A 24,157-nucleotide genomic window follows, 5' to 3' on the forward strand; every position below is an offset into this window, starting at 1 on the left:
CTAGCCTACAGTAGCGACTAAGGACCTCACAGATGCATAAAAATATAGTAACACAGGAAGATAAGTAAAACAATGAAATATGCAAACAAGGTCTTTCAATAGCTTCAGGGTCATGTGTGGGAAAGCAGGAGAAAATGAAACGAAAATGAGGACAGAACAGGAGAGGCCCCAGGCCAACATGTTCACGTGCACTGTGTGTCATAGTAAGCTGTTAACATTTTACCACTCCTGTCCCACTTCTCCCTGACTCTCTGTGCCCAGTGACCATCTAGCTCAATCAAATCAACACACACACACACACACACACACACACACACACACATACACGACACACACACACATACACACACACAGGCTGCCAGACACAAACATATGCACACATGTTATGCACAACATTGTATTGCATACATAGTGCATACAGCAGACAAATTATTTCTGATGTGAACAAACACAAGACTCACATGTGGCCTTACTGCAGCAGCCTTAATGCCTGTAGCATTGGCTGAACTACAGTGCCATTCAGTTGGGTATGTGTTTGCCTATTCGTCTTTCCAGTACAGCAGCTTGGGAACAGAGGTGTGAGTCATACAGAGACATTGAGCACTGGGCCAGGCCAGGCCTGGAGCCACTGGCACAGCTACTACAGCTTGTCTCCAAATAGCAGTGCCCAAGGGATGATGACCCGAGTACACACCATATCCTAACCTCATTACAGAAATCACAATAGGACAGAGGTGTAGTAGGCAGGGCTTTACATAAAAATTAACTCATAATAACATAATATAACTATGTGTGTGACAAGTGGCAAGAACTTAACCAACTGCAATAAGGGCTACAACAGTACTTATACGTACGTATTCTAGTGCTGAGTCAACAAAAATGTCAGAAAATAGTTATGATGTCTTGAAATAACAGTTTAGAACCCACAGATATTAAATAAAGATTCAAAACTATTAACAAGTAGCAATTCCTCACATTTCAGAAGCTGCAGCCAGCAATTATTTTAATGTTTTTTCTTGATAAATGACCCAGTAATCAATGATCATAGCTTTTTTTGATTCATTTTCTGTAAATCTTCTGACAAATCATTACAGCTCTAATTGCAGTTAATCTAGATCAAGCGCTACCTTCACCTGATGAAAGCATCAAAGGTGGACAACAGCTTTTGTATCTGGACAGGGACCCTATCAACCTCACAGCTGGCAGTGAGACACAAGGAGAGAGAGAAAAAGAAGAGAGAAAAAGAAAAGAAAGAAAGAAAGAAAGAAAGAAAGAAAGAAAAAGAATAGACACAAACTCATACACTCAAACAGATAACGAATCTGAGAATAATTCCTGGAGCTGATTGAGTGATTGAGGCCTAAACCAAAATATATGAAAACCTAATTTTCTCAAACTAATTGTGCAGAGCTATTTGGGGGGGGGGGGCAACAACATGTCAAAGAAAGTTCTGCAGCATAACAAAAGTGTGAAAGGTGGTATAGATGACAGGGAATGAATGGAATCTTTGGATGGGTTAAGTAAATGGAAGAAAAAGCACAAGTATGAAGTAAATCTTCACCAACATGGTGAGTTTGCTGTAATTTGTGATGCCAAGAAAGATATATTGGGCTGGTTGCATTTGTACTTTGAGACTGCATGACCTTTTGTTTTATGTGAAAGCTGCATGAGGATCTATTTCTAAATCTATCACAAACGGATCTACCTTTTAGCCACATCCTGCCACAGGTTATAGGTTATTTTCTGCCTTATTTCAAGCAATGTATGAGTTAATGTTACTTGTGACTGTGACAATTGTCTGTTTAAATTGAATCAAGCAACTATATCTACCATTCTGGATTGACCTTTCCTAGAAAGCACTTGACCCCAAACATAGGTTAAAATAATGTGTGGATAGCCAAGGACACAGAGCATTGACATCTGATTACAACTGAGAAGAAGAAGTGCTCTGAAAGGTACTGTCTGTACAAGAAGAGAGAAAACAGTTAACCAAAAGAAAAGTAGAAGTTATTGCTTGTCCTTCACTCACAAGGTACACCAGTATCTTCCTCTCTATCTTATCATCCACATCTACCCTCTAGTTCATCATTATCACATCTTACCGTGCTTTTCTGTCCTTTTTTTCCTTTAATTGGAAACCTTTTCCATCTACCTCTCTGTCCTCACTTATCTGCACAACTCTGGATACATCTTCTGCTCTGCCCTCTGTTACCTGCATTTATCCCTTTGTCACCACTACATTCCTCTCCTCCATCGTTCCTCATCTCTGTGGGTCTTTTTCCCCAGGCAAAAGCCCTGTTTCATCCACTCCACTGCTGCCTCCTCTCTGTCATACACTCTCCCCTCCTCCCCCTCGCCTACCACTCACTCTCGCCTTTTCTTCCCTACAGCCCTGCCGACGAGACGAGACGTCTGTGTGTACCATACACTGATCTCGGCAGACACCTGTTCCACCCCCTGCCTCCCTCCTCCTCTTTTCCCTCTCTCCACACACGCACACACATGGACAGAGGGGGATGAGGGGAAAGCGTGAAGCAAAACGCTCCAGTGAATAATTTAAGTCTCTACAGCAGGGAACCAAAATGGAGCCTGTCAAGCTGACAGATCCATTGAAACAGCAAAGAGACAGGTTGCTCACTACCTGGAGTCGAATAGTGTGCCTGGAAATGATAGACTGACTAATGATTCTTTCTTATCTCATTACATTAAAACTACAATAACCTTTTGAAAGGTGAAACGCTGATTACACAGCATCCCTCACCTCACTTAAGTGCTGCATGGTGAGTCAATAGGCTCTGAGCTCTGTGTTGCAGTGCTGGCAATATGAGTTTGATTCCTATAGAGTTTAAATATTGATTAACGGATCGGTGATTCAGTTTGGATAAGCCCCCACCCCCCCCCCACCCCCCCATATGGCACAAAACCTATATAGCAGCAAGCTAAATCATGCAATATATTTAGAAGAAGAACAGAGCAAATGCAAAGAACTTTCTGGGCATGAAATGTGGGAGTCAGCATCAGAGTGTGACACGTGGGCTGTAACACTCACAGTTCAATGGCTTTGTTCCACATGATGACGTAGCCTGAGAGCATAAAGGACTCCACGTTGACGATGTGGATGTTCCCTCGTTCTGTGCCGATGTACAACCATTTACTCTGGAAGGGCAGGTGGCAGAAAGTTATTCTGCAAAAGACAAAAAAAAAAGAGGTGACAAAGGTTAAACGAGTAGCAAAGAAATTAGCAGGAAGAGAAAGAGTGGACAGAAGAGACAGGGAGAAGGGACAGAAAGCCCAGAGACAGAAGTTTTTCTCAAATATCACTCGACATGCTTTTATAACAAGAGACAAAATGTGCTTCGAGAGGATTGTTTACCACTCCATCGAGTTGAAGCAGCTGAGATGTGAGTGGCAAACCTAACATATTTTTTTCATTCAATCAGCTCTCCAGACCTACAGGGTACATGAGGGCAAAGAGACACCCATAATTCTCCTGTTTTCATCATCATCCCCTGATCTCCTCCTTTCATCCATCCATCAGACTTAAATTTAATGAGAGGTTATAAACCCTTCCCTCCTTATTCGTGGCTATCCATTCATCTTCTCATCCTTTTTTCATCATTTTGTTCTTTCATCCATCGTACAATTCAACCTCCAATCCGTCTGAGGAATAATAATGTACCACCTTGGTAATCCGGCTTGCTAATATTTCAAGGTCGTCAGGCTCCTCCAGTGATCCTTTTGTATCTGCACAGTGGTTTGAGACACACCTGTAGACCTCTGTGGCCCTGTACCCATAAGACAAAGCCCCTGTTTCATCTGCTAAACCCACCCAAGTAGGAGGAGAAATAAAGCTGTATCTACTTCTTTTGACAGCACTGCCTTCTTTGTGCATTATTTCCAAACGGAAAAGACACACTGGACTATTTCCCCTGTGCTACGGTAGCTCATATTTAGCGATGGAATCACTCAGCACAACAAGTTTAATATGTTAATGTTATATGTGCTGTCCAACAGATTAAGTAGGTTTGATATATGAAGAACACATTGCATTGTGATAAAATAGTCTTTCCCATTACAATCAGATTAAATGGTATTGTGACAGAAATCTCTACTGTAATCTAGGAAAGAAGACAATAACTGCATGGCTCAGACTTAACTGCATAACATTACAACTGTTCCTAAAAAGTATGTTCATATGCACATAATTTGCATGAGAGAATATAATTCAAGGGAAATGTAATGCGTCCAGATTGTCTTTTTAGCTAGATAATGAGGAAATATTTATACTGAAGGATTCTGCAATCAGCTGTATAAAGCATATTGCCTTTGTTTTCCCTTCATTATCCACTCTTGGCAAGTAAAGCATGAGTAAACGTTTTTATGGTTTGTTAACTAAAAGCACTTGATTAGGGGAAGACTGTGGTCTTGGTTAAATATTAGGGGGAAAAATGTATTAACCTTCAAAATGTAACTAAAATCTTTCCATAAAATCTTATAAAATGCGAGTTGCAGTCTGTCGTTCTCTGGTATCAAAATCCTGTGATTTGTCCTTGTGTGGTATAAGGATGTGACACACATAGATTGCCAATGAACATAATCAAGACAGCATTTATGTTTCTGATATTTAGCAAAGAAAATGAGTGGTATATGAATGTATTTTGCAGATAGTGTTATACAGTACTAGACATACATGCACGTAACACACAGCAAAGCACACATCTGTGTAAATATACTATGTCCTTGCAGTGACTTTCAATGTCTTTCCTGTGTGTCATGCTCAGAAAGCCTCTCTCTGTCTGTGAGTCCATCTCACAATGCACTCCAGCACTGTATTGAAAGCAGTGGCTCCTACTATAACACAGAAGACACACACACCTTCCCTCTCTGCCCCAATGCTCTGCTCTATCACATGAATATATTCATATTTTTGAGGAGTGGCGCCGGGCTACTTGACATAAATCTCATCCACGCACTCCAAAATGTGCAGAGATGCACAAACACACACACAGACAGACACACTTAACTACAGAAGGCATACTGTATGACCTTGCTTAATCAAACATGGAACAGCACATGTACAGTATGTCTAACTTGACGGTCAAGGTGACTAAGAGCAAAATAACAACATTGCAACACTATCACCAACAAAATGTGTCATTGCTTTGCCAAATAGCAGGAAGTGTGATATACTTATGCTGCAGAGATGTCATGGAGAGTAGCTTGCCGTGGATGATTGGGAGCACAAAGCACTGGCAGAGGCATCTGACATGTACTGTTGAATTTTGGTATAGGCTGAAAGAGGTTAGCTTAAGACCTTCATTTTGGTTATATCCTGAAAAAGTCCATTCTTCCCATCTAATGTTTCAAGTCAGCGGTGAAATAATTTAACTACATTCATAGTGCTTATAGTTGGCTTAAGATAACAATAAAATATATCTCATGATTCAGTTGCCAGAAGTACATGTTTAATATGTGTTTGTTGGTCAAAAAAACAAAATCATAATCCAGCCAGCATTATGCTTACAAAATGTATTTTATCAAGCAAGTGTATTGTTTATGGATGTCATCTTCTGTAGACAGGGTTGCAGGATTATGAGCTCACTTACTCAGACATGGACAGTGGATCATTGAGTTTACACAGACTCACTTAACCAGGCAAGATGACTAAGAGCAACATGACTTTTCATGACAACTTGTGGTGTCCTTATATCCAGTAGGCAGATTGTCTATTGAATGTAATGTCCTTTTCTATCTGCACAAACACATGTGCCTCATCTATGCATAGGAAGACTGGAGTGTGGGCATGTGTTGGCCGATGATTTTATAAAATATAAACACTTTCTGCATAAATGTCTGTTTATCTCTGTATGTGCCTGTGCATGCGTGTGCCTCTGTGTATGTGTTCATTTGCATTTGTGCCTGCTTCTCAGCCGCTGATATGAATTAATGTATTTAAATATGTACTGCATGTAAATGTATGTTGTACATAAATATGTTTGATCTCTGTATGTGAGTATATACAAGCTAACTGATTATTTGTTCTGTGAGCCTGTCCGAGAGGGCCAGCAGAGAGGCAGTGTCAGGACCATAATTACACAAAGTGTGTGTGTCAGTTTCTCTGGCTGCATGTATATACGCACCCAATTGTTTGTGCATCACTGTGTTCACACTTGTCGGGCAGGCACGTGTCTCTAAGTGAAATCTCCAGCTTCAAGTGGTCACGACACACAAAGGCAGCTGCCAGCTTGCAGGCTCAGGGCCAAACACATTTCCTCAGAAATGACAGACGCCTGCCACACACAACTCTGAGGCTAACCTCACTGTTGGCTAGGCGTATGAGAGCATGGTTCATTGAAACTTAATTTGGAAGAGGGAATACTTTGGAAAATGATCGTAAGAGGATAATCAGTAAAGATAGAATGATCTGCACCTAACTGTCACGAGAAAGCCACCAGTTTGCAAAGTTTGATCTTTGCGGCAGTAATTTAGTGGTACTTTCCTTTTTCTGAACAACTTAAATTGGCCTTGAGCAAAGTGCTGGTCACTAATGCTAAGTGGTCGACTGGACAGTAATGTTTTGTAAAAATGATGTAATGTGGTTCATGAATTCCTGTAATAGAATATGATTAATACTGACTGTTTATTATTTATTATTATGTGCAAATGCCATGTATGCAAACATATGGAATCAAGCATTATGCTGGTGTGCACAATCATAGCAGTAGAACATGCTGACAGAAAGAGCATCAGGGCTGATATCATATACTGTGGAGTAATCAAATATTGTATTTTAAACCTCTGCTCATACTATACTGTATGTGGCAAATACGTTGTTCTGCAAGGATGAAAAACAAAGGAGTTTTACAGTATAGTCATTTATTTTTGTATTTGATTACTGGGGCAAAGACTATACAGAAAACTTGGTGGATATTAAGCCAAAGAAGCCAATTGACTTATAGATGCAGACAATTGCCATCACTGTTGAAAATCAAATTGAAGTTGTTAACAGACACTGTCCAATTGGCAAAGCTTCTTACTAGATGGAGGATTCTACTCTAAGCTGAGAGACCAGAGACCCCAATCTACCCATGGGGTGTGAATTAAGAAGAATTTAATCTGATGAGAAACACATCAAGATTGTCTTTACAACAAATCTCTCAAGCACTTTCACACAGAGCACCACTGAAAATCATTCCAAGCCTGCAGCATAACCATTATTAAAACAATGGTAAAGTTAATTCACCTTGACAGTTTTTTTATATACAGTATGCGTCTGCACATTTACAAGGTTAAGTTGGAGAGAAAATGAGACAGGAAGGACAAAATCCTAGATCAGCAGCCAAGTAGCAACTTTAATCAGTCAATTATCTCTGAGTAAAATCTATTTGACAAAATAATTAATATTTTCTAAACATTTTAAGTCATTTAACTGAAGCACAACTGAGATAGACACTAAACTACTAAGCAGATATGTAAATGTTTCAATGTCTTTTTCAAAAATACATGGCCTGTGACTCCTGCAGGGCTCAAACATTATTCAAATATTAAATGACTTGTCTGATAAGCTTCTCGAGGCTGACCCAAATATATCAAGAACACAATGAGTTCTTTTTCAGAAATAATTTCATTAAAAAAATCTTACAAATGAGCGTAAGAGTAAAAGTGAAACGACTGGGTCTCTTTTCTGTTGTATGTGTACTGTTGGGTCTGTGTGTGTGTGTGTGTGTGTGTGTATGTGTGTGTGTGTGTGTGTGTGGTCTGTTATATGCTACTGGGGACAAATTTCAGCACCAGTTAATTGGTAATGTCTTCTCCAAATGGGGAAAAAGGCCATGTCTAAGGTTAGTGTTAGGTGAAGTAGTGGTGATGGTTAGGGTTAGGGTAAACCTCCAAGAAATGAATGCAAGTCTTTGTAATGTCCCTAAATGACCATAGTCTGTGTGTGTGTGTGTGTGTGTGTGTGTGTGTGCATGCATGCGTGTGTGTGTGTGGTAGGGTGGCCTGACCCTGATTCCCCCCTCTTATTATCTCCCATCATATCACCCTGCATTGACGATAGCTTCCACATCTGCAGTGCATTCCTGCGAGGCCAGGAGGTGACGAGAGCATCCTACGCCAGAATGACTCGGCAGGATTTCTTTTTGCGCTCCCTCCATCCCCACACTCCAACCCACAGACTGACTCACTGCTCTTTGGCTGAGGCCCAGTCTGTCTCAGCTCCTCCTCTTCTCCCTTCTCTCCTCTCTCCTAATGCCTATGATCTGATATGAATGGATGCTGACGCTGGAGGGCTTTCAGCAACACTGCTTTCACCCTCAAATTCTGATCACAGGAGGGAAGGATAGGAAAAGGTAGGGAGGAAGGTCCTGTTTGCAGTATTGGAATGGTCCCCCCCCCCCTAAGATGATAGACACGGTGAATTAAGGCTATGAATGTGTCATGAAAACAATAGTTGGATTAGATTTTGATTTAGACCAGCAGTGAATCATTTTTTTCTTATTTTTGTTAACCTGCAATGACGTTAGCCGTGCTTTATTTCTTAGCTTCCGTGTGCAACCTTTTCAACAGTGGGGAAAGGAGAGATAATGGTTGATTTTTGATGCTAGCAGGCAAAAAGAAAGACATTGTTAGCAAGAAAGCTGTCCCTGGTGTATTCTGCGGAAAAATAGGCTGGCACATAACCGCTGCTAAAATGGTGAATTGTTATTTTTACACTTTGATTTTTGTACCAGTTGAACAAATCAGATATAACATTAACAATTAGTGAGCTTTAGACATGCTGGTTGTAAGATTTTGAAACATTTAGATGGAGCCAGACAAGCTGTTTCTTCTGGTCTCAGGCTTTAAGCTAGCTAACCACATGCTGGCTGTAGCAGTATATTTTACTGTGTATGAGAGTATGAGATTTGTATCTATATAATCATCCAATTCTCTGGGAAAAAAAGGAAGTGAATAAACTTTCCATATGTCAAACTATTACGTGAGCATAAAGACTGGAAGCAGAGGGAAACAACTAATGTAGGTCTGTCTTCAAACCTCACTCATTTACATGTTGAATCTTGTTTGTTGAATACACTGACAGAAATAGAATATAACAAATGTATGGTTTGGTCTGGTACAATTTCTTGGTGAAGAATAGTTCTAATTAATGGCACTGTGAGGTCACCCAACAGCCAGCAGAGATGCTGCACAGAGGTGCTGGGTAGGATTGGGTTGGGTGAGACTGTGAAACTGTCTCTAAAAACACAAATTGTCACATTTACATTTTTTGGTATGGACTACAGAAACATGCCACATGTAAGAAGTGTTTGCAGGCATCTTTTTTAGCTTTGGAGAAAGACAGAGTACCGGTTTCACTTTGCTTCTACTCCTTACACAAAGCTAAGCTAATCCCCTCCCAGCCCTAACCCCATACAGTCATCAGACTACAATCAACCTCCTCATCTAACTCTTGGCAAGCAAGTGTATAAGTGTATTTTCTACATCATCAATATATGCTTTTAAAAACTGACTGATTATCAATACATGTGAATAAAATCTGTAATTTCCAAGACAGAAACAATCCACAGGGTAGCAGATGTACCTGGAGATATTTAAATATTAGGGTTTTATTTGGCTTGTGACAGGCTGTGGATTCCTTTGATTTTGTTGCACTCTATTATCGAGCTGTTGTGGCAACCAGTTAGACCGTCACCCAACCAGTTACGGTTGGCTGACTGTCCTTTTGTTGACAGAGGAAATGGCTGCCTTGTCCTCTAGAGCTCAACAAGCCAATGTCAAGTTTTGAAAAAAACAGTCAGAGAGGCGAAAAACTAAAGAGCAAAGGTAAAAATTGGAATGTGGGAGAAAGTGGCAGGGGGTGACGAATATTTTTATATATTTTACCGAACTGTCCGATTCAATTGTGAAATGTGTCTGTCTCTAAAACCTTCCACGCAGTTGCTTGGCTTCTCTGTGACAGCCATTCGCATCTGCACATGGCAATTTGAACTGTGAACCTTTTAATAGTAATCTGGAAATGTAACTTCATGTTATTTCTTTTGACAGCTTTATTGATCCAAGTAACAAAGGGGTGCACACCTTTTATAAGGATGAACAAAGTCGAGATAAAAGATATTTGTGGCCTTTAGAGCAAGAGATCTTACAAGCTTATCAGACTGCAAGACTCTTGCTACACTGTGTGAAAGAATAAAGCATAAGGACAAAACAAAATGCTGATTAACTTTGGAGGTTTCTACTGTAGTTTGTGGCAGCTGTTATACTAATAACAATGGGGGACTGCAGAGTTGGTTGCATCAGCCCACAGAGAGTGAAAATCAAGTGCTGATCTGCAAATACTTGAATTTAACACAGTCCCATGTGTAAGACAATCAATGTAAAATTAAGACAGAATTTACCTTGAATATAATCAGTTGCATGTGTACTACTTGAATAAAGAGCCTCAAAGTTTGCTTGCCATGTACTATTTCATATTTTACAATGAATCAGCAAAGTCATATCAAGAGTTGTAGCACATTTGTTCATCAAAAGCCAAACATATGACCTGTGCCACACCACATTATTCCATTCATCAACCATGCATCCGTGCATGCTTACTCCTGTCACAATGAACCAGAAAACATAGCACTTGATAGAAACCCTTACTAAAATGAAAACATGGCAACTTTTTTTTTATTAAGTTGCTATTCTAAGCTGTCACGTCCATACTATATGCAGAGCATAACGATTAGTATTCTTTGAGACAGCAAAGCCCTCCGGTGAAGTCATTGTAATTTGCAGAACAGTAAGACTGATGTCTAATGCTGAGATCAACGTGTTAGACTATCTCACTCATGAGGCTAAAATATATGCATTTTCTCCTCCAAACGTCCATGTTTTACATATTATGTATAGATGAGGGCTGAAAGCTGGCATTCATCCTCTTGAATTTTTAATGGAATGAGAACAGGGAATGGAGAGTGAGATGTATGCTCCCGCTCAAGTACTCTTCCTGCTCATGATACCTGTTCCTCTCCTCTGTCTTTCCTTCCATCCAATTTCCTCTACTCGCCTTTTCCTCAATATCTTAACCATTCTTCCTCACAAACCTTTTCTCCTGCTTTCTCCAATCTCTCTCACTGCTTTAGTTTTACTTCTTCTTCTCTTCCCATTCCAAATGTCTCAAGTGGCTTTGAAGCTTCTCTTTCATCTTGACATCTCTTGAGACGCAGTAACTCCGCTCCTCTGTGTCGCCGTGTCTCGGGGTTGTTGCGTTCGTACGGCAGTGCTAACTAAATGTCAGAGGCGGTCAAGCGCCTCCACGAGAACACAACCCGCCGTAAAAGCTGCTGCCGGCCACCTGTTCATCACATCAACGCTGTCACAGATCATTGGCTCTGACGTTTAACCCATTCATTACTTTTCACAACGACACATCAATGGCCAATGATATGATTGGCTCGGATGGGTAATCACTGCATCTGTGATTGGAGAACACAGTGGACACAAACTTCCTTTAGGTGAGGTGATTCTGCACTTCAATCATCTTATCTACTCAGACAAGATGAGTGAACTCTGAACTTGGACATTTCCATTCCAATGTGACCAATTAACATTTTATCTATTTATTTATTTTATTTATTTTTAATTGTAAAAATATGTTATGGTCATGTAATTCCTGAGTTGTAAGCTGGAGCAGTTTTTAGTGTTGCTTTTAGTGTTGGTGCGTTCATGTATCTGTTGAACTTTTTAATATAAAAACAAGCCTCATCATATTATTCTTAGTCACAGCATATATTTCTTGTCAGTGAAATATCAGTTCTTGGATGACTGGAGATTTCGGAGTGGCAACTGGATAATCACGTTTTTAAAGCAAATTCCCCTCATTTTTTGGATAGCAGACAGTACAGTAGTGACAGGAAATGAGAGGACAGAAGACATGCAACAAAAGACCCCCGTCGTACTTGATTTAGAAATGTTGCAATTACATGGTATGTACCCCTGCAACTAAATCAGATAACCACAAACACCCTTTCATCAGCACCTGTCAATTACTAGATGTGTTCAATTGAATGTATTTTAAACTGATGCCATTTAATACTATGTATTCTATAATCATAGATTTTGTTATATAAATGTGTTTTTGTTTACATGTGCAGTATAAGTGTGTGCAGCTGTGTTTATTAAGTGTTTGTGTGTGTAAATACATTTTTGTTGTGTTTGTGTGTGTAGCAACCTGCTGGTGTAAACCTTCAGGTGTTTGGGTATGTTCACACCTGTGTCCCAGTGATGGCAATGGCTCAAAGGCAGAGTAAGTGACCCAAATAATATGTGTTTAGTTAGAGACAAACAGAGAGATAGAGAGACAGAGAGAGAGAGAGAGAGAGAGAGAGAGAGAGAGAGAGAGAGAGAGAGAGAGAGAGAGAGAGAGAGAGAGAGAGAGAGTATCAGCCTCTCCGTCACCTCTTTTGCCCTGTGCACAGTTTTGCAGGCGCACGAACATATTTGCCAAATGAAATGCCTTCTGTTTGCATACATTATGACTGTCAGTGAAAACTAACAGTTCACACAAGCAACAAACTGTGACACTGCCCCTGCTCTGAAACCCCACAGTTAATGTTGCAGCAGAGTGAGTGTGAGGGCCAAAATGAGGAAAAGGAGTAAAAACTGAGAGAAAAAGAGAGGAGTGTGGCAGTGAGATGGACACATGGACTTTGAGGAAACAGTCTCTCCCGTCATTTGCAGTTTTGGTATGTATAGCTTACCTCTCTCTGCTGAACTTGAGGGAATGGAGGATGGCTGGTCTCTTCTGCCTCAGGTTCCACAGGTGGACAGTGTCATCAGCCAGAGCACTCACAAGTGCTCCCTGTCATAAGAGCAGGGGCAATTTTTTGTTATATTCAAGGATTAGCACACAGGAAAATACAGGTCACATCATTGTCACATAGCTACAGAAATGTCCATAAACATACACATGGGCGGCAAATAAAAAAAAAAAAACTAACATTAAGGGCTCCATCTTGCGGTCGGCACACTGCAGATGGCACGTGTCTTTGTTAGTTTCCCCCCGGCGCAGTTGTCATTTTCTCACCCTGCGCCCACGTTGTCTAAATACCAAATGCACTTGCACCAGTCTGTGCGCAAAATGAGGTGTGATCAGGCGCATTGGTGGTGCGTTGCTATTTTGAGGCAGAGGGAAGCGATTGTGCTACTGACCAAAAAACAACAGGTCTAAAGTCACTGGCGCATATGTCACTGTTATTAAAGGGGCGCATCATCAAGAGTCCAATATGCTCCTAGATAGGCGGGTGTGCAGCGCTGTGCCTGTTACGCACACACGGACGCGCAGCAGCACACAAACATGCAAAACATCACAAATAAAAGGACCACAATGTGAATTTGTATTATGATGTACATCAACTTGCCACCAGAACAACTCCTATGCACCTTGGAATAACATGTCAGTTCAAAGTCTCCCATAGGTGCTCAAGTGGGTTGAGATCTGGTGACTCTGAAGGCCAGAGCATGTTCATATAATTTCCATCGAAGTATTCAGTGACCCCGGCACAAGGGGTGGACGGATGCATTGTCATCCAGGAAGAGACCACTCCCATCAGGATAAAAATGTTTCATCATAAAATAAAGGTGATCATTACGAGCAACTTTGTGTCAGTTTGCAGTGACCCTTCCCTCTAAGTAGACAAGTGGACCCAAACCATGCCAGCAAAATGCCTCCTGCTGAATAACAGAGCCACCAAATCCCTCCACTGTGGGGGTCAGACGTTCAGACCTGTACTAGTTTTTCTTTTAATTTGTCGCCCATCTGTATCTACAGACTGCACATTTTCTCTATGAGCATCACATGTATGAGTCAGACTGCATTCCCTGGGAACTCAGGCTGATTAAAAATCAGGCAGCTTCCTCCCAGGTAACGATGATGATTCATAAGATGTATATATGAATGTGTGTGTATGTGTGTGCGTGCGTGCATGCGTGTGTGTGTGTGTGTGTGTGTGAGTGTGTAGGAGGCACTAAAAACCGTTTCCATCTCCAGAGTTTGTTTAAGGTGCTGAGTCACAGTCACACAGACACTGACAAACATGCACATACAATCACACACATGCACAAACACAGAAAACGCACACAACTGAAATACCACAGGAAATAAATAAACATACATATATGACGTAAATCAGACTATGCTGTAGGTATTCAATAACATGTTTCCAGCTAGTCAATCGACACTTGACGCTTTATCATTTTCACTGTGGCCTGTATGTTTGCTGCCTTCAGTAGCTTAACATGACATATAGACAGAACAGCCTATTTTAGCTGAGCAGTTGCTTAGTAAGGGTTGGAAGAGTTGAGATTTCCAGTTATTTTACAAAAGGATATATGCAAACCACTGTAAGTTATGCAGTATGGTCCCCAAGCAATGTCCTTGGACAGAGGTTGATATACTGTTTGAAATTCCTTGTGTGAATCAACTGACACCATTAGGTAACAAATTATCCAGTTATTCCACACCAGATAGTGTAAGTGTCTGATAAGTTCAAAGAAAGAAATCCTACACACTTATACTCACTGTATTTACATTTTTTCTGTCCGTAGGTGCAGGTAAAATGTGTATGAATTAAACTTACTTGATCAATGTGTGAGTATGTAAATGTCACAAAAAGTGAGTACAAGTATTTGATAGTGCACTAGATATCTCGGTTCTTTCACAGTAAAGCTGCCAATAAAAAAATCAGATTTTCTTTTTCATTTAATACTATTTCTAATTTCTCCATGCATCACTACTAAATATTTTCATTATTAAACGTTTTTTTTAATACACTTTTTTAAATATATACAACACATAATGCTAGACAAGACCACTTATTACAATAAATCAACATTATCCTTAAAAACATGTTTTAAAACTATTTTGAAATATTTACTTCCTGTTAAGTTTCTTCCTTTATATACATCAGAAAATTAGACCAGACTTCCCTTGGTAATTATAAATCTTTGATTCAAAAGAGGCAATGTCCGTTATCAATTTGAACCATTAAGCAAAATCTGTTTTTGTCTTCCTCTTTCAATGCCAGAGAACAACCCTTGAAGCAGCAACAAAGCCTGTGAGTGCAAATCCAGATTTTTGTTTGTATATACCTGCTAGAAGGAGAGACTGCTCTCCCAATAAGCACAGATAAAGAGAACCACTCTCCAATGCTTTCAATTAATTGTTTCCATAAATAAAACAAAAGAACATTCAAATCAACATTAAAAAATGAAGAAAAGTACCTGTTTCATTTTTACATTTCCAATTAGTCCCATGAGTCCCATTTTTTCCTATATTAACTGGCATATTAATATCTGTGGATGATTCTGTAGTTTGTACATTTGCAGACTGCATCTCTAACTGACCACCCAACGTCAGCCATGACATTTTTCCACTTATCCACCAAAACAAAAAAGGTCACACACTCTAATATTTCGTTGGACCACCTTTAGCTTTAATTACGGCACGCATTTGCTGTGTCATTGTCAACCCTAACCCTTTTCACCTATTCAGATTAATGGGTTGTTCCAAATTGATGACTATCCTTGCTTATACTGAGAGATATGTAACCATTTATGAGCTTTTATCCATGTCTCTCTGGAATGCTCCAAGATTGGATTGCTATTACTGCTTGGCACATTTTCTTTTGACAATGCCTCTCTTTGCCCCAAGAGGATATGATAGCAAGTTAATTAGTATTTACATTATTCCAATGTTTAGCCAATTTTGTCATTTCAAATGATATTCCATGCAACTCTACATCTCATAATCCCAGCCCTCCTAAATTCCTTGTAGTGTATAATTTAACAATGTTAATTCTGGGTTTCTTCCCACTCCACAAAAAGTCCCTAATTAGCTGATGAAATCCCTAGAAGAATGCTGACTGGCATCACTATTGAGATATTATTAAACTGAAGTGCAACTAACATTTTTATTAGGAAGTAGTGACTGGTAAGGATTTCTCTGTTTAAATAATCTGTTTATAATTGGTACAGAATCATGACACATGCACATTGGTATTGATTGTGCAAGATCAAATTCAAATCAATTCAAAATGGAGTAACATTTTTGCTTGCACATGATATGCAGATCCTCCCCATGGTCTGGGTTATAAATAATTAGGTTTAAGCACAAATCTATTTGGTTAGGGAAAGATCACGGTTTAAGTTAAAACAGTAAAATGGTCAAATGTCCTATTTAAGGACAATGCCCGACATGACAGTAAAACATGTCCAGTTAATGAGTCTTCATGAGGTCCAGCAATAAATTCCAGAAACCCATTTTATACCAATCGAACAATCTACTAATGGCACATAAAATCAGTCTGGCCCAACAGCCTTAAGACTACTAGCAAGGAATTCTGTTCCATGTCAATAGTCTATAAATTATTGCATTGGCTATGTAGCTGTAGCCTATGCTTTTTAATGAAGCTTATCTTTCCCCCATAAACTCGATTTATTAGGAGTTCTCAACACTGGCATTACCTCAGACTTGCACTACTTACTTTTGTAAACTTGCATCTTTGAATATGTTTCAAATAAACCTAACAATATAGGGGCTAAAGAGGCAGGGTTTGTAAAAAGCCACAAAAAATGTCATCTGCATAGAAAAACAGCCCCGACCCTATCCATCTTTGGGTCCGCTCTACTAGCCACTGCGTGTGTTTCAAGAAATAACTTAAACAGTAATGTTGAGAGAGAAAGTCTTCCTACTTTGCTCCCTATGACAGATTAGAGGGTGAGATCAACCCATTTGTGAGGACTGGTGCCTGTGGGTCTTCATATATCACTCTAATCCAATTTAAGAACCCAAATCCAAATCCAAAAGATTTCATAGTATGTAATAAAACCCCCTACTCCACCCAATCGAAAACCCTCTCAGCATCTAAGGAAAGGCCGCGATTAGAGTGTCATCCTCCGTATGTTGCCACATCAAGGGAAGCAATCTTCTGTGGTTATCGGAGGATGACCTTCCACTTATAAATCCAACCTGATCTGGATGTATAATGTCTGGCAGGATATTCACTAGGCGCATAGCCAATACCATCATTAGTATCTTGTAATCAACCCCTGCTAAACTGATAGGCCTGTAGCTGGTTAGATCAAGCAGGTCCTTTCCTTCTTTAAGGATCATTAAAATTACTGCTTGCTTGAATGTACTGGGTATCTCACCTCTTTGTATGGCCGTAGATGTATACCCTCTTTAAAAAATGTGTCAGAAGGTGTAGTTCTTACAATAAATAAACAGGGAAGGCATCTACTGTAACCCTTTCCTGATTTAATTAATTTATTAGCTTACCTAACTTCATCCTTTGTAACTGGAGCGTCCAAAGTTTCTACTTGATTAGATGACAGCCTATGAAAACCAGTCCTTGAAAACCATGTATCCATTTCTGCAATACTTACAGGAGTGTCTGAAGTATACAGATGTGAGTAGAATGTTTGGTTAAGACTTGGTTCATTATCTGAGGTGTAGTCACCACTTGTCCAGATTCAACCTAGTACCTGGTATAATATATGTGGTTTCTTCTTCCTTTAATTTTCTACCCAGACTTTTCAAATACATTTGTTTTGATACTAAATATGTAAAATTCAACTTTCTCATTATATATTTCAATTAATTTGTATTTAATGACACATAATCTATCTGTTTCAACCAGGTCTCTCACTCTTAATTTCCAATTTACCCATTTTATTACTATTTTGATGTTTCAGTTTTGATGTGTGGGCAATGAGTTTGCCCTTAATAAATGCTCGGAGACCTCCCAAACAGTATCTATCTTTTCAGTAGACCCAACATGTATTTAATAAATATAATAAATTATTCAGATTACATATTATCTGTTTAAATTTTGGATCTTTATATGAAGTGTTAAGTCTCCACCTACTACTCCTAACTCTTGGAGCATGCATTGTTAGGCACAGAACCACTGTGGTTTGGTTGGTTAGTGCTTTGACCCTTATTTTACTATCCATAACAGGCTTGGTCATGGTTTTTAGATACTAAAATAATCCATTCTAAAATGCAAAAATGTTTTGGTTACACTGTGTCCTAACATTATGTGGAGGTCTGACTAGCACATGGCATTGGGTGGCATTGAGCACTCTCTGTCCAGGGCGGAAGAGTACTTGCTATCCTATATTTGTACATTTACACGGAAATGACTATAACTAAATTAATCAGTTGTTCCTCATCTATGACATGCTTTCAACAGGAGCAACAGGAAATACATAGAAGGAGGGCATCTGACAAAAGTTCACCTCAAAATGGCCAGTTAGGACATTCCATAGAAAACAAAGCTCTAGTTTGCATCGCATTTAGTTGGGTATATTGTGAATAGAAGGCATATTGTCTTTCTTTAGGATTTGTCAGCCTCCAGACATCTACTAGAGGTCCTTCATAAGCTGATATATTAAAAGTCTATTCTTTGGAACTATTCATACTATTCATACATTGTCCTATCCATTATAGCATTTAGAATCTGATATTATAGGCCCATTCTCAACAGCCCCGACAATCTTATTAACTTAATGGAAAAAATCTGCATCCTCCTGATTGGGAGCATATATATTACAGTTTGATCTTCTCCCCATTAATTATGTCCTCCACACAAATTGGATGTGCTTTCTCAGGACTGTGTGGGTTTTTGGTAATGAATTCCAATACTTTTTTCTAATGCAAAAACTTTTTTTCTGGGGAAAATGAACTCCTTTAATATTTCTTCTGAGATAATTGCTCTCTGTTTTAACCTTTTGTATTACGGCTTGCTTTGGGAACCTAAATCTGTCTAATAATAGAAGTCTTTCTAAAATGGCTGATAAGATTTCAGGGAGGAGTCATGCCAAGCTTTTAGGCATTTGTAACAGGCAGGTTCTTAGGAGGGTTGATGCTATATTGGACAACCAGGGCCATCCACTCCAGAGGGGGTTCAAGCTATTGCCCTCAAGACAGCATTTAAGGGCACCCGTTTGGAGTACTAAGAGATTCCATGTCTCATTCATCCCTCGTGCTATTGATATGCTTAATGGAAAATGGTACTCTGGCTGCATTCCTTATACCTTCCTTGCACATTTGCAGACTTGCATATCTGCACTCTTAAACACTATGGATTTACATTTCCTCCACTCTAGCCATGTTTTCTTGCGTTGTGTCATTGTTATTGTCTTTTTGTATGGCCATACGATCTTATTTCTGTTCTGTTCTTGTATTTGCTTCACCTATTTGTGTTCCGGAAATGTTTAGAATCTCATACTGTAGGTCTTAGAGGAAGATCCTCATCTGGCGCAGCCACCAGTAACCAGCACACTTACTTAAGTTAATTCTTCACACTTACTGATCATTCTTATTCTCTAAATCCGTTATTCAACCATCTGCCAGCTCCAGTCTCTCAAAAATAGTTACAATATCCATACTAAATTTAGCCTGTGCGAATGTCACTGAAGAAACATCTTCCTGCAGTTCCTTGAGAACATTATTGAGATGCGACATCTCTTGTATTACTTTTTCCAAAGTCGCCTGAAGTTCTCTGAGAACATTTGATTCAATAAGCCCTTGATATGGGCTTGGCCATTCCTGCAGATTTCGGCGTCATTCTCCCTTCCATTCTAACATAGTTGATCCCCTGCTTAGCTGCTCAAGACTTTAAACTTGTAGCAGCCATCGAGAAAAACAACAGTGTTCAAAAATGCCAAGTCATTAAATGACACACCACTTTTAGATGGCAAAATTAGGCATTTCATGATTCAATTTAGGAAGAAATAGTGTTTCAGATGCAATGTCCTAGGTGACCATCTTGGTAAGCAGGCCCACATGAATGTTTTAACAAAAGCAGTCACTCTTACTGGCCACTCTGGCGGGTGGCATTCCATTTCGTGAACTCTTTTGTCATAAACTGGAGCAGCGCTGCAGATCGATCCGAGGAAAACTGCTGTCAGCTCGACTCCCTGTGAGCATTGTTTTTCCTACAGTCACTTAGATGACTGATAAATGCCCCCCACCCCCTTTCCCTTGCTCCTGCCTGCCTGCCTGCTGCAGCTATGAGGGCATGGCCAGGTCGCCTCACTGCTGCATCTACACACAGTTCACATTCACTAGTGAGGATAAAAACCTCACTCTCTCTCTCTTTCTTTCTTCCTTTTCACACACATACACACACAAAATTTGTATAGAATTCTGGCATTTTGAATGAGGAAACAAAAAATGTGTATTCGATATGATGTATTCTACCTTGTATTGTTTACTGTTGTTAATAAATATTTAAATAGACAAAGTTTATTTGCTACCATTTTTATGTCTTTATCTTAATCTATGACATGTTTTCATACAAAAGGAGCTTGACACACAATATTATCAGAGCTAAACATATGACGTGTAGTGTTATGCATTTTCTGTGGTTTGATTTGGGTGTTTACAATGTTCATTTACATCTAAATGGTTGTAAATTTAGTTTGAATACATTGTCAACTTGAATCAAATAAAACATTATTTTCCAGCAACAAAATTGTAGTTTGTGTAATTGCTGATTGGCTATAAACTTTAGAAAACTACTAGCCACAGTGTAAGCAGCCATAAAATAGAGTCTAGAATGAGAGAAGATTCATGGTTTTCTGATTAGGTGTAGAGATATCTGATTAAAGGAAGGAAAAGTAAATGGCTTTCAGTGATACCTTTTGATACCCAAAAAGCTGTGTTATTACTTGGAACTACTAAGAATGGAGAGTGGTGAGCAGATATGGGAGGTGAGTTATTTTCACACCACCAATATGATCATCCATTCACCATTCCCTACAACAGCACAGTTGAAACTACTTGTAGTACATTTTAAGAAATGCAATTACCAGAACATTCATGAATCAGCCCGTAAGTCTTATTAAATGACACCGTGCAGTATACTTGTTTTACAGACTAAAGAGTATTATCCACAGAGTTACCTGTCTTAGTATGACGGCACTTGTCTTACTGGTGAGTAGAGACACTTAACAGGAGTAATTAAGCAATGTGATCATTGTTTCTCTCATGTTTTTGTTACCTACCTCGTTGATGAGAAACTGAAGCTGGATGACAGCCGCTCCACTCTCATGCTGACAGTAACACTCCACACCTGGACGACCAAACCTGAAAGACTTTTAGTCAAGGAACGTACATTACAGCTAAGGAATTTATCAGTAGACCACTAGCATGTGTTTTTGCTTGTCTATGTGGCCCAGTATGTACTGTCGCTGCATGGGGTGTCTATTTTTCCATATGTGGCAGCCAGGAACAAGTGTCACACCATTTGAAGGTCATTTGCTCTTTGCTATAGCTGATTCAAAGGTCATGACATCTGCTACATGGTTACCTGCTGAGAAGGAAAATGGAATATCCACACCGACATTTTTTATGGTCTACCAACAGAGCTTGAACATATTCATCACCAACAAGATTTTCACATTGAACTTTTACCCTTTCTGACTCCTCACATACCTGTGAATCATATTCCTATGAATTATATTCCTTTCTTGAAAATATTGTAATTACTCAACACCTCATTATATGCCCTACAGTTATACACCACAGGGCTCACTTTTACCAGAGAGCATTTTAAGAGAATATGTTCGTATAAAGGCACTTAAGAGTCAGATACCAAACACTATATATAATTCAGGGGTTCATAACTACTTGGAAATACTGAACCAAGCAGTTTATTGCAGTTATACAGAGATGGTGGTATGTTACACAAAAGAGAGGAATATATACAAAAGTCTAAATAAAACAGGAGGAGATAAGCAATACTGCAGAGACGGAACACTACTGTATGAGGACAGGCACTGAGGAAGAGAAAATGGGAGGAGGAGCGGTGGTGGGTGGGGGGTGGTTCAGATATTCAAATACGCAGAAAGTGAATCAGCAGAGAAGAGGTGGATATTACGAGAGCAGATGAGAAAATAATAGCAAAGACGGAAAGGGAGGGAGAGGGTGGGAAGGGACAGAGATCGGCAACTCATGAAAGATGCAGAGGAGAGACAAAACAGAGGAGAGGAGAAGTGGATGGATGGAGACTGGAAGAAGAGAGACAGAAGGAAAAGGAGAAGGGACTGTCAGAGAATAACGAGCTCCTCTTTCTGGGAGAATGAATGGGTTGACCTACTGATTATCCATTCATTCTTTACATGACTCTGAGGTCTAAGGTGGAGGGGGTGTCAATTTTTCATGCGGGGCGCACATAGAGGTGTAAAACCCTTGGGACGTCACTATTGCTCACCATTAGTGTGTGCATGTGTGTGTGTGTGCAAGTGTGTAAAAATGAGGGGTTGGTGTTATCTGCATGTGATCTGCTACTGTAAATTTCCTGCAGAGCTTACTGACTAAAACACAGTTTGAGACATGCAGCTACTTTCTAAATACAGATTGATCAAGCATTATAATAGGATCTTAAGGCATCTACATACACACAGAAAAACAGAGAGAATGAAAGAGAAATCCAGAGGGAGAGAGAGCTGTTCCTTCAATTAACCGTTAAGCAGAAGACAAACACCATCACGTTAGTAATGACAATGATGGCAACAACCGAACAAGCAGAGCCTCCACCTAAAAAATCTAATTCAAACAGCAATAATCAAGTCCTCCTCTCCCACAGACTGAACCGCCCCTTCAGCTCCGGTGTAATTTATTAAGCTATAATGCATGTAATCATTCCTGAGGTGTGTTGTGACCATCCCAATGAATAAAGCCACCACATCAACAGACCTAGCGCCACACACCTTGTTTCTTTCAAAGCCAGAAGCCTCGAACATATCTTGTACATCCATTTCTCCTTTGGGGTGGCCTTTACAGAAACACTATGTATGTTAATTCCTTGTTCTTCAGTTTGCTCAGTTGGTCCAATCTACTAGATGTATAAATAGGCAACTGTTTCCTAACCAGCAGACATCAGCGAACAGTTTTGTTTACAGCCAATTTACAATGCAAAAATAATCATGCAGGTTATATCAGATGGTGTATTGCAGTCTCATGAATATCTAATCAGTATTGTAATGAAGCCACTGGAAACCTAAATCCACAATAGCCTTCTAACTATGTAAATTAGGGTCTTATGTTAATAATAGTACATATCTAACAAGTATTAGAAATGAGATATATCCAAATTCGATATATAGTCATTTAAGTTTTTGTATACATTCCTGATAATTGGTTTGAGCTAGGTGTCCTCAGACATTAATTATGCAATCAATTCCACGAACCAATCATAAACAATGTGAAATACTGACATGTTGCAGAATTGTTTCATGTTTTGCTGGAGCTTCTGTGTCATTGTTAGCATTTCTGCATCTCAACTAAGTTAATTTTGCTATATTCTTCACTACTACAGCTAATTATCTGCTGTAATAACTGTAGTTTATTTATTCTATTGGAGGCAAGGCTCCACACCATGGAAACCCAGTCATTAGCCAGCCTCCAGTAGTCTGTGCGAGTGTCAATCAAAATGTGATCTGCCACATCTACACAGGCTTGAGAAATGGTCTAAAGAGCAAAATGAGCTTTTATAGTCATGAATGTTTGATTTCACTCAGATTTCTGTATTCTTTTAAATCTAACTACTTATCAGGAAGAGCTGATGGGTACCACAGAACACAGTGGCTAACGACTAACATAAACCCACACACCACCACCCTCTTCCTGCCCAGCCTAGAAATCTCAGTCAGTGATGCACTGACTAGAAGAAACCCACCAGCCCCACCCATCTAAAATAAAAAGAATGAGGAGTATGGTACTGAAATGTGGTCCATACAAATCTTACATACTGACTCAAGAGATAAAAAGACCATATACAGAACACATGTTTCATCAGGGTGAAACTGTAGGGATTCTGCATCTATAGAATTAGCTCATAAATGGTTTCAAACTATTTCAAAAACAATTCCATCCTGTCACTCATCTTGAAAAAGCGGAATTGACAAGAAGAGCAACTTCACCAGCGGTGACAAAGGATTCATAATGTTCAAAAAATAAAAATGATGATGTAGCTTGGAGGTCTTAGCAGTGGCTTCTCAAATAAAATGAAATATGTAAAGTGACAGCAGGTCACAGCTGCACTAAACATTCAAAGTTTAGAGTTTTGCACACTGGGAGAAATTAAACAAACTAGTGGTCTGACTA

General features: G+C 39.5%; 1 protein-coding gene across 4 annotated transcripts in view; it reads right to left on the reverse strand.

Moving 5' to 3' along the window:
* stxbp5a (syntaxin binding protein 5a (tomosyn)) overlaps positions 1-24,157 on the reverse strand; it is a 96,462-nt gene that overhangs the window by 38,921 nt on the left and 33,384 nt on the right. For all 4 annotated transcript variants that reach the window (XM_053336795.1, XM_053336797.1, XM_053336798.1 and 1 more), the window contains exons 3-5: positions 21,055-21,136; positions 12,744-12,844; positions 3,050-3,184 (exon numbers count right to left, since the gene is read on the reverse strand). In XM_053336795.1, the coding sequence (XP_053192770.1) occupies positions 3,050-3,184; positions 12,744-12,844; positions 21,055-21,136 (318 nt within the window). The remainder of the gene's footprint in view (positions 1-3,049; positions 3,185-12,743; positions 12,845-21,054; positions 21,137-24,157) is intronic.

This window comes from Scomber japonicus, chromosome 17, assembly GCF_027409825.1.
Source record: "Scomber japonicus isolate fScoJap1 chromosome 17, fScoJap1.pri, whole genome shotgun sequence".
NCBI classification, from domain to species: domain Eukaryota; kingdom Metazoa; phylum Chordata; class Actinopteri; order Scombriformes; family Scombridae; genus Scomber; species Scomber japonicus.